At 43.4% G+C, this 12,343-nt stretch overlaps 1 protein-coding gene across 1 annotated transcript in view; it reads right to left on the bottom strand.

Annotated features, from left to right (window-relative positions):
- The window catches only part of LOC122555550 (organic solute transporter subunit alpha-like), a 29,007-nt gene extending 18,077 nt beyond the window's left edge, over positions 1-10,930 (bottom strand). Inside the window, exons 1-3 of the mRNA XM_043701576.1 lie at positions 10,782-10,930; positions 6,269-6,342; positions 4,749-4,907 (exon numbers count right to left, since the gene is read on the bottom strand). Coding sequence (XP_043557511.1) covers positions 4,749-4,907; positions 6,269-6,342; positions 10,782-10,892 — 344 coding nt within the window. The 5' untranslated portion in view covers positions 10,893-10,930. The remainder of the gene's footprint in view (positions 1-4,748; positions 4,908-6,268; positions 6,343-10,781) is intronic.
- Positions 10,931-12,343: the final 1,413 nt, after the last annotated feature.

Raw genomic sequence — 12,343 nt, forward strand, 5'->3', positions numbered from 1 at the left:
ATTGGGCAAGGTCATAGGTTGAAGAGGAGGGTGGAGCAGATAGATGGGAAAACAATGGATAGGTCAAGAAGGTGGTGCTGAATTGGAGGTTTGGGACTGGGATAGGTAGGGGGGAAATGAGGGAACTGGTGAAATCCACAGTAATCCCATGAGGTTGTAAGGTCCAAAGGTGGAAGATGAGGCATTCCTCCTCCTGCCCTCTGGTGGTTAGGATTCAGCAATGGAGGAGACACAGGACCTGTATATCCTTGGTGGAGTGGGAGGGGGAGTTGAAGTGTTCAGCCACGGGGTGGTGGGGTTGGTTGGTGCGGGCATCCCAGAGATGGTTCTCTGAAATGATCCGTTAGTTGACGTCCTGTCTCCCTATGTAGAGAAGACCACATCAGGTGCAATGGATACAGTAGATGACATTTAGGTAGGTACAGGTAAATTTCTGTTGGATGTGGAAGGATCCTTTGGTGCCTTGGACAGAAGTGAGTGGAGTGGTGTGGGCGCAGGTTTTGCACTTCCTGCAGTGGCAGGGGAAAGTGCCGGGAGTTGGGTGAGGGCTGGTGTGGGGGGCATAGATCTGACAAGGGAGTTGCGGAGGGAATGGTTTCTCTGGAACTATAATAGGGATGGGAAGGGAAATATATCCTAAGTGGTGGGATCTGTTTTGTAGGTGGTAGAAGTGGTGGAGGATGAAGCGATGTGTACGAAGGTTGGTGGGGTGGAAGGTGAGGACCGGGGGGTTCTAGCTTTGGGAGGGGTATTGTTCAAGGGTGGTAGTGTGGGAAGTGGAGGATATGTGCTGGAGAGCATTGTCAACAATGTGGGAGTGGAAATTGCGGTCTTTCAAGAAGGAGGCTACCTGGGATTTTCTAATGGTGGAATTGGTCATCCTAGGAACAGATGTGGCAGAAGCAGAGGAATTGGGAATAAGGGATAGTGTTTTTACAGGAGACAGGGTGGGAAGAGGTGTAGTCCAAGTATCTGTGGGAGTTCGTGGGTTTGTAGTAGATGTCCGGAGTTAATCGGCTGCCAGAAATGGAGATGGAATTCCTTATTCCCAATTTCTCTGCCTCTGCCGCATCTGTTCCCTGAGTGACCAATTCCATCATAGAAAATCCAAGATGGCCTCCAAAGACCACAATATCCCCCCCGAGGTGTTCAACGATGCCCTCTATCGCACCTCCTCCACTTCCCAGGCCTCTTCCCTTGAACTCCACCCCTCTCAATACAACAAGGACAGAACCCCCCAAACCTCACCTTCCGCCCCACCAACTTCCACATACATTGTATCATCCTCCGTCACTTCCGCCACCTACAAATAGACTGCACCACCGGAGACATGTTTCCCTCCCCACCCCTATCAGCATTCCAGAGACACCATTCCCTTCACAACTCCCTTGTCAGGTCTACGCGCCCCCACCAGCCCTCACCCCACTCCTGGCACCTTCCACTGCTACGCAAGAAGTGCAAAACCTGTACCCACACCTCCTCCCTCACCTTTGTCCAAGGTCCCAAAGAATCCTCCAATAAAAATTTATCAGTACTTCCATTAATGTCATCTACTGTATCCGTTGCACCCGATGTGGTCTTCTCTGCATCAGGGAGACAGGACACCTTCTTGTGGATCATTTCAGAGAATATCTCTGGGACGCCTGCACCAACCAACCCCACCTCCCCATGGCTGAACACTTCAACACTCCCTCCCACTCCACCAAAGATATGCAGGTCCTGGGCCTCCTCCATTGCCAAATCCTAACCACTCAATGCCAGGCAGAGGAACTCCTCATCTTCTGCCTTGGGACCCTGTAACCACATGGGATCAATGTGATTTCACCAGTTTCCTCATTCCGCCCCTACCTTATCCCACTCCCAAGCCTCCAACTCAGCACCACCCTCTTGACCTGTCCATTGTTTTTCCCATCTGTCTGCTCCACCCTCCTCTCTGACCTATCACCTTCTCTCCCACATTCATCTACCTATTGCATTCTCAGCTACATGCCCCCAGCCCCACCCCCCACTCCCATTTATCTCTCAGCCCCCAGATCGCAAGCCTCATTCCTGATGAAGGGCATACGCCCAAAACGTTGATTCTCTTGCTTCTCGGATCCAGCCTGACCTGCTGTGCTTTTCCAGCACCACAGTCTCGACCACAAAGAATTGCTCTACTTCTTCAGTGAGAGAGGGTATTTCTGCTGAAAGAAGTCCTTTCTAATCTCAAAAGTGACTCTCTGCCCCCAGCTAGGCAAACCTAACCTGACTCAAATTGAATTCCTTCCTGATGCCTGGCCTGGGTTTGCTGCTCTTCCAACAGAAGCCACTGCTCACAGTGCTGCCACCTATCTGATAGGCTGGGAAATCCCTCCTTAAAGGGGCAGAAGTCCTGACTGTAAATTAACAGCCTGATGAATGGAAATTACAGTTGGGGCTTCCATATCTTGCCTCGGTGAGGTTGCTCTCAGCTGTCCAGCCACTGAGCCACTGTCCAATAACGTTCCAGCCATTACTTTTGTTATGAGAAGAGCCTGTCCAAATCAGGAACTGAATTTACTCAGTGTCTGATTAGAATTAGAATCCCTACTATGGGGAAACATGCCCTTCAGCCCAAAAGATCCACACTGACCCACTGAAGAGTAACCCACCCAGATCCATTCCCTTACCTTATATTCACCTCTGACTAATTACCTACACCATGGGCAATTTAGTATGGCCAATTCACCTAGCCTGCACATCTTTGGATTGTGGGAGGAAACTGGAGTACATAGAAGAAACCCACACAGATACAGGGAGAATGTGTAAACCTCACACAGACAGTCACCCGAGGCTGGAGTCGAACCTGATTGGGCTGGGAAAGAAAACGTAGGAAGATTTTGACTTGATTATGGATCAGTGATCTCTTCTGGAATGTTCATTGTGAGAGACTATCTGGCGAAAATATGATTGGGATTTTATGTGATGCTTTCCTTTGATGAATACTCACCATTTACAATTACATGTGAAATATGATCACTTTGGTAAGATGTCAAAGATTTTCGTGGACAATGAAGGTTATCTCAGAGTACATTGATCAGATGGGCCAATGGGCTAAGGAGTAGCTGATGAAGTTTAATTTAGATAATTGTGAGGTGCTGCAGGACTTATACACTTAGTGGTAAGGTTCTGGGGAATTTTGCCAAACAAAAAGACCTAGAGATGTAGGTTCATAGTTCCTTGGAAGTGGAGTCACTGGTGGGTAGGATAGTGAAGAAGGCATTTTGTACACTAGCCTTCATTGATCAGTGCATTGACTATAGGTGTTGGGAGATTGCAGCTGTACAGGACAATGGTTAGACCATTTGTGGAATATTGCATCAACTCTGGTCTCCCTGCTGTAGGAAAGCTGTTGCTAAACTTGAAAGGGTTCAGAAAGGATTTATAAGGATGTTGATGGGATTGGAGGGTTTGAGCTATAGGGAGAGGCTGAATAGGTTGGGGCTTTTTTCCTTGGAGTGTCAGAGGCTGAGGGATGACCTTATAAAGAAGTTTATAAAATCACAAATGGCATGGAGAGGGTGAATAGCCATGGCTTTTTTCCCAGGTTAGAGGAGTCCAAAACTAGAGGGCATAGGTTTAAAGTGAGAGGGGAAAGATTTAAAAGGGACCTAAGGGGCAACATTTTCACACAGACGGCGTTGTGTGTATGGAACGAGCTGCCCAAGGTGGACGCAGTTACACTTACAACATTTAAAAGGCATCTGGATGGGTCCTTGCAATAGGAAAGGTTTAGAGGACGATGGGCCAAATGCTGGCAAATGGGATTAGATCAGTTTAGTATTTCTAATTGGCATGGACAAGTTGGATCTGTTTCTGTGCTGTATAACTGTATGGCTCTGTGACTCTATGACTCTCACAGCTGCAAATTAAAATGAACAAATATGTTTTCAAAAATGCATCTGAGAATACAGCTAAAAGAAACATAAAATAGAACTTGGGGTCTGGAAGACCTTTTCAATTTTTGCTCTGTCAACATAAAATATTTCAAGGTCATGTATATTATAGCTGAGAAAAATAGGAAGTATTTCATTTACAAATCCCTAATATGTCTTCATCCCTAATAATACAAGAGTCTCTCACTGCATCAGTGTTATATCCACATTTACAAAAAAGAGAAGAGCAATTTGTAACAGTTTTCCGGTGAAGTTAGGGCAATTGAAAATTTCATAACTAGGATTGATAGATTTTTGTTAGATAAGAATGTTAAAAGAAATGAAATCCACGGGTTGTGGGATGGGAAAGTTGTAAATAAACATGAAATACATATTAATTCTAATCTAATTAAATTGATTGCGGGATTGAGTAGCTTATTCCTGTTTCCATGTTCCATTCCAGACATGGAAATTTATCATTATTTTGTTTTTCTGGCCTACAAGGGTTTGCATTGACATCACATAACCTACTTCACTGAAAACCCTCAGTTAACAAAGAGAACACAATCTCATCCTATCAATGACTCTAGAGGGATACAGGCAGGCAAATGTGACCAGTTTAGTTTGGGAAACTTGGTCAGCATGGACAAGTTGGACCAAAGGGTTGTTTTCATTACTGTATAACTCTATAATTCTATGGAATATCATCCAGACTCCTTGTTAAACTGATCAAGGATTTCACTCAAACCACTTATTAACTTTAACTTCTACAACTCAGAATAAACAACATGTGCCAATTACAGAAATGACAGGTGACAGTTCCACAAACATTTTTGCAAATTATATTTACCTCACCTTGAAGTCTTTGCAGTTGGTAAACATGGACAGCAACAACAGCAGGGTCCTGTACTAAACGTCATTGGTGTATTTTCAAATCTTTTCAAAAAGGCCTCATCTCCACCAAATTCTTCTATCATCATCTCTTGGAACTTGTGAAATGCTATTGCAAAATACCTATAGAAATGATAAAAATGTTCCTAGAAATTCATTCTATTAAATATAGTTCATGCATATGAACTTTGTATTCTTGATAGTTGTTGCTTTATCCTGAATGCTTTAAAATATTTCTCAGCTATCATGGCCATGTATTTACATTATTTCTCTCAGAGTTTCCTGCTGGTCTCCTGCAATGTTTCATGCTGAAAAGTTTTCCAGTTGAAAGAAACTTGGTAACTGCTAATTTAAAAAACAAAATTTTCTCTGTGAAGTTTGTCCCACTGATAAGTTGTTACATTGGATTGTGAATGCTGTGTGAGGTTTCTCTCTTATCATTGCTCTGAGATAAAAATTAGTTACACTCAACCGAGACTACAAAGTTGACTTGTCAAGAAATTTCCGAGTTGCTTTGCCAAAAAATCCCAAATCGGATAAAGTAGGCATAATGGTGCATAGCTACAAAGTAACAGGATATAAATTTTCATCCATAATTACTGAACATTATTAAATTGTCAATCTCATCCATTTTATTTTCAGGATTTGCCATGTAAAATAAATTATTACTATCAGCTTAGAATGGAATTTGGAAAGACATTCATCACCAGTTTACTATTATGCAATTCTTAACCACAACATGTGTCTGCAAGTTAGTTCTCTGTTTACAGGCAGAGAGCCAGGAAGAGAGAACAAATTGATTGAAGTAAGTGCTTTGCCAGGATTTCTAGAAAATAATTCAAATGTTGTCACTTGGGGTTAATACTATGATCATACAAATAAATATGCACGCTTGCTATGGCTCAATAGGATCAGGCCTGCAGTATGGTTATCTCAGCTCCAATTTATATTTCCTGTGATCACAACATTGTGCACTTTGACCAAGGGATAGTTTGTGGGAAATTTCCATTATCATAGCATAAATTCTAACTAGTTTAAAATTCTGAAATCACCCATTACAGATTAAAAATACCTTTAAAGCTACATTCTACCAGTCATGTTTCTAAATGAATCAATTATTCTTAATTACCTCACAGAGAAGAAATTATAGAAAGGGCAGTTGCGTTCATCTGCACTCTTGTTTCATATTAGATGTTGTAAAGGGAGACAGCTGCACTTTCTTTTGTGAGCTCTATCTTCTATAGTTATTATCTTATACTTTAAAACTCTTATCAGAGACAGCACAGTTTATTCCATTCCATCTCCATAAACCATGTAAGCAATTTATTTTTGAACAAAAGAGAGAGAGATTTGATTGAAGGGCTCTTGATTCTTGGTCTAGACAGAACGTAATTTTAAGGCATTTTTACTTTCCAGAATTTAATGAAGACAATTAAAAAGCAATGCATACTTGGTACAATAGAAAACTCAATAGAAATACATACACTACTGTCGTTAAATCTGTGATCATTGATGCCAGAGGAATGAACATCCCGACACAAGATGTAGTTGCCACCACCTGAAATGAAAATATAAACGACCATAAGACATTGGAACAGATGTAGGTGATAGTGATAACTGCAGATGCTATAGATTAAAGTCGAGAATGTGGTGCTGGAAAAGCACAGCAGGCCAGGCAGCATCCGAGGAGCAGGACAGTCAACGTTTTGAGCAAAAGCCCTTCATCAGGAATGAGGCTGTGTGAGCTGAGGGGGTGGTGAGATAAGCGGGGTGGGGTGGGGGGTGTTGCTGGGGTAAGGTAGCTGAGAGTGCGATAAGTAGATGGAGGTGGGGGTAATGGTGATAGGTCAGAGAGGAGGGTGGAGTGGATAAGTGGCAAGGAAAATGGACAGGTAGGACAGGTGATGAGGGTGGTGCCAAGTTGGAAGATTGGATCTGGGATAAGGTGGGGGGAGGAGAATTGAGGAAACTGGTGAAATCTACATTGATGCCATGGGGTTGGAGGGTCCCAAGGCGGAAGATGAGGCATTCTTCCGCCAGGCATCAGGTGGTTAGGGAGTGGCAATGGAGGAGGCCCAGAACTTGCACGTACTTGGCTGAGTGGGAGGGTGAGTTGAAGTGTTCAGCCATGGGGCGTTGGTGTTGGTTGGTGCAGGTGTCCCACAGATGTTCTCTGAAGCACTCTACGAGTAGGCGTCCTGTCTCCACTATGTCAAGGGGACTGCATCAGGAGCAATGGATACAGTAAATGACATGTGTGGATGGTGGAAGATGATGCGATGTACACAGTGATTGGTGGTGTGGAAGGTGAGGACAAGGGGGGGGTGGGGGGTTCAGTCCTTGTTGCAATTGGAGGGGTGGGGTTCAAGGGCAGAGATGTGGGAACTGGATAAGATTTGCTGGAGGGCATCATCAACCACGTGGCAGGGGGAACTGTGGTCTTTAAAGAAAGAGACCATCTGGTGTGTTCTGTGGTGGAACTGGTGCTCCTAGGAGCAGATGCAGAGGAGGCAGAGGAATTGAGAATACGGGATAGCATTTTTACAGGAGGCAGAATGGGAGGAGTTGTAGTACAGGCAGCTGTGTGAGTTGGTGGGTTTGTAGAAGATGTCAGTGTTGAGTTGGTCACTGTTGATGGAGATGGAGAGGTCCAGGAAGGGGAGGGAAATGTCTGAGATGGTCCAGGTGAATTTTAAGTCGGGGTGGAATGTGTTGGTGAAGTTAATGAACTGTTCAACCTCCTTATGGGAGCATGAGGTGGTGACGATGCAATCATCAATGTAGCCGAGGAAGAGGAGGGGAGTAGTGCCGGTACAACTGCGGAAGATGGGCTGTTCCACGTAACGACAAAGAGACAGGCATAGCTGGGGCCCATGCGCATGCCCATGGCTACCCCTTTCATCTGGAGGAAGTGAGAGGATTCAAAAGAGAAACTATTGAGGGTGATGACCAGTTCAGTCAAATGAATGAGAATGTCAGTGGAAGGGTACTGGTGGTGATGTTGGGAGAGGAAAAATTGAGGGCTTGGAGGCCTTGGTCATGGCAGATGGAGGTGTACAGGTACTGGATGTCCATGGTGAAGATGAGGCGTTGGAGGCCAGGAAAATGGATGTCTTGGAGGAGGTGGAGGGTATGGGTCCTGTTCTGAATGTATGTGAGGAGTTCCTGTACAGGGGGATATGACAGCAGCAAGGTATGTGGAGAAGAGTTTGATGGGGCAGGAGCAGACTGAATCGATGGGTCAGATGGGTTAGTCAGACTTGTGGATCTTGCATAGGAGGTAGAACTGGGTGGTGTTGGGTTCCTGAACAATGAGGTTGGAAGCTGTGGGTGGAGATCCCCTGAGGTGATGAAGTTGTGTACGTCTAGGAGATGATAGTTTGGTGATGGGAGGTGAGGTCATGGTCAAGGGGGCGGTAGGAGGAGGTGTCTTCCAGTTGGCATCTGGCTTCAGCGGTGTAGAGGTCAATGCACCAAACTCCCACTGCACCCCCTTTGTCCACTGGTTTGATGGTGAGGCTGGGGTTGGACAGGAGGGAGTGGAAGGCTGTGTGTTGTGATTTTGAGTGGTTGGAGTGGGGGAGGTGGGTGGACAGGTTGAGGCGGTCAGTGTTGCGGTGGAAGTTGGAAATAATAAGGTTGAAAGTGGGTAACAGACTGGTGCAGGTTGTCTGGGGGATGGGGTGTGTTGGAGGCAGGTGAAGGGATCCTCTGAAGGTGGGTGGGAATCTTGATTGAAAAAGGTAAAAACAATGACTGCAGATGTTGGAAACCAGATCCTGGATTAGTGGTGTTGGAAGAGCACAGCAGTTCAGGCAGCATCCAAGGAGCTTCGAAATCGACGTTTCGGGCAAAAGCCCTTCATCAGGAAGGGCTTTTGCCTGAAACGTCGATTTCGAAGCTCCTTGGATGCTGCCTGAACTGCTGTGCTCTTCCAGCAGCACTAATCCAGGATCTTGATTGAAAAAGTAAGCTTGGAGGCAGAGGCAGTGGAAGAAGTGTTCGACGTCACAATGCGTGCTGAATTTGTTGATCCGGGAGCGGAGGGGGATAAAGGTAAATCCTTTGATGAGGACTGATCATTCGTCCTCACTGAGGGGGAGGTCTTGGGGGATGGTGAAAACTCAGCAGGGCTGGGAGCTTGGACCTGGAGTGGAAGTGGAGCCTGTAACTGGAGTGGAAGTGGAGCCTGTAACTGGAGTGAGCGTGATAGTGGAGGGACCGGGGGTGACATCACTAACAGAAGTGATGCTAACCCGGAGCCGGAGGTGGTGACTGTGGGATCCACGGGGGGGGCATGTCATCAGCGATTCTGTCGGCGGTATTCAGGTGAGTGGCGTCAGTGGGGGTGAAAGTGGCTGAGCATCCACAGTCAATGTAGTAAAGGCAGGGTTGGGTGGAGGCCAGAACAAGGCACTGGAGAGCTGCAGCTGCCTGGTGCTGATGTTGTATTTAATGTTGGGAGTCTGCCTATCCAGTTTTTGGGGAGTGAAAGGAGAATAAAATGTGGCTTATAAATTAGGTGAGTTAGGTTAATAACGAGTTGCAAGTGCATGGAAATTAGTTAGTTGCTGCTCAGTAGTGAGAATCTGAACTCACCATTTAAAGTTTAAAGAGAAAATCCGTAATCCCTTTCTCAACTTTTGACATTTCTTTCTTTTTCCCCTTTTCTCGGCATATTTTCCCAATGTTTCACCACAGCCAGAAGACAGAGCTGCACCTTTGGTTCTAATCCAAGAGCTGAAATGTTAACTTTGCTTCTCTCCCCACAAATGCAGTGAGGTCTGCTGAGTATTCCCAGCATTTTCAAAGTATCTATGCATAATTTATTCTTGAATCGTTTTTTGTGGATAGGGATATGGCTAATGATGGGGAAAGCAGATTGATTTTGACTGTTTTGTCACATTTTAGATAAGTAGCTCATATACTTACTTTTACTTTAGGGATTTTGCGACCTATCAGATATTTTAAAATTCTTTGTCAGCACCTTCTATTTGCATTTTTAATTAAAATATTATATTGCTCAATCATCAGAGCTTACAACAAGACATCAAGGAATACCAACATATATTTCTCTATTCTTTACTTCACTACAATATTTTGATAAAGTAAGTTAGGAGAAGATGGAGTTTCAGACAATACTGGCATTCCTCAATTTTTGGTTCATTGTTTTCCAAACAGATCTCCAAGTTATGCCAAGTTGCTCATAATTTATGTGAGCAAGTGATTTTTCAATTTGAAATCCTTCATGGGAAATTCAAGAAATGCAGAAAAATAGAAAAGTGTATTTATTTCCAAGTCAGAATGGTGAGTGGCTTGGAGGGGGAACTTGAAATTCCCGTCTGGTTCCTGTCCTTGTCCTTCTAAATGGAAATCTGTGTGGATTTGGAAAGTGCTGTCTCAGGATCATTTGTCAATTTCTGCAGTCCATCTTGTAGATGTAGATAGTTGCTGCCACTGAGCATCAATGACTGAATATTTGTGGATGTTGTGCTAATCAATCAGGCTGCTTGGTCCTGAATGATTTCTAGTCAATGGTAACCCCCCCAGGATGTTGACAGTGGGGTTTTAGTGATGGTAATGCAATTGAACATTAAAAGGCAAGAATTAGATTCTCGCTTGTTAGAGATGTCATTTACTGACATAAATTTATTTACTACTATCAGCCCAAACTTGGAAATTGTCTAGCTGCAAATGAACATGGACTCCTGTATCTCAGGAGTAGTGAATGGTGCTGAACATCATGCAGTTGTCAGTGAACATCCCCATACCCTGACCTTCTAATAGAGAAAAGGTAATTGATAAAGCACTTAAAGCACAAGGATACTATCTTGCAGAGGTGTCCTGGAGCTGAGATGACTACCTTTCAAAAACACAACCATCTTCCTATGTGCCAGGTATGACTCCAATCATCAGAATTTTGTCTTTAAAATCAGTCACTCTTCAAAAGCAAGGAATGTATGAATTTTTCAATTAGATGTTTGAAAGTGTACTCACAGATGAAACTCCACTGACCCACATTATAGTTGTTCTCCGGTTTGTGGCAGGAACGTTTCTTAACAGGTAGATAACTTCCTCAAAATACACAAGATTTGCAACTAAAGTCATTAGAGTGAGTACACTATACAGAATGATAGAAGACACACTCAAATCTGTGGAAAGAAACAAAACCATTATGGAAATGTACTGTTTTCATTACCACCTTGATAACATTTTTCTAAATATATTAGTAATATATATTATGTATGTGTATATTTGAATAAATTCTTAGTAGTGGGTTAGGAGCTGAACAATTAACTTTAATTGTATAAACAGACTGATGTTTTTAAACTTCCATATTATAACTTTTACACATTACACAAGTTTTTGGAACTAATGTCCTATATACCTAGCATCACAACAACACTGAAACTCATATACCATATTTGTCAATTTCAAATGGTGAATCATATCAAACAGCAGATCTCTTAGGCTATACACATTAAGTGAAGTATGACTACGATCTATCAGCCACTCTTGAAAATCTCACAGTACAGTATTCAATATTAGATGTAATATGCTATTGGACAGCATTTGCTAAATAATCTTGAATGTGTGAGGTATTACATCTACAACCAATTTAGGATTGTCAGTTGGATTCACAGTGTGGTGCACCTGTGTGTGATAGAATCTACATGTAGTAATACACAGGGCCTGCATTACAGAGAGCTTGGAAGTTAACTGACAGACATCATTAGCTCTCCTTAACAACATCCCTGCCCATGATCATCTGCTTGCCAACAAATCAACCCAACTGTTGCCTCTCAAGCAGTATAAATGGTGTTTTCCCTTTGGCATTTCTTGCAAATTATCCTGATGACTGTAGGACTTGTAATCCTTAGGCCCAGGCCATTGTTCTGGGCAAATGAAGACAGATAATGCGGGAGAAACTCAGTAGGTCTGGCAGTATCAGTGGAGAGAGAAATAGAGTTAATGTTTTGAGTCTACTAAGACTATTTTTCAGCACATTACAGGTATAAAATGGTGAAAAATCAGCCAAGTAACAGTAACAAACAAATGACAAACAAGACAGAGCTGAGAGTCTTGGTAGGTTGTCATCAAAATGAAGAATAAAGATCATGTCATCAAGCTGTTGAATTCAATGTTAAGTTCTAGAGGCTATAAAGTGCTTAAACAGAAAACGGGATGTTGTTCCTCCAATAAGCTTCATTGGAACACTGCAGCAGACCTAAGACAGAAATGTTACCATGACAGCAAGATGGTTTATTGAAATAGTAAGGTATTGTAAGGTCTGGAATTAGAGGTCCTATGGACAAAAGTGGAGATGTATTGCAAAGCAGTCACAGAATCTACATTTGGTCTCGCAATGCAAAAAGAAACTATATTGTGAGCAGTGATTACAGTAGATAATGAAATAGCTCCACAGAGTCACCCTTTATTTACATGTGCATAGTACTTGACACTGGTCCAGCCTCCACACAGCAAGCTGTCAGAATGAACAGAACCTCTGGCACTCCTGTTTATATCTATCAGTCAGGGCTTCCAGATTGGACCAGATA

The sequence above is a fragment of the Chiloscyllium plagiosum genome, chromosome 12 (assembly GCF_004010195.1).
Source record: "Chiloscyllium plagiosum isolate BGI_BamShark_2017 chromosome 12, ASM401019v2, whole genome shotgun sequence".
NCBI lineage: Eukaryota > Metazoa > Chordata > Chondrichthyes > Orectolobiformes > Hemiscylliidae > Chiloscyllium > Chiloscyllium plagiosum.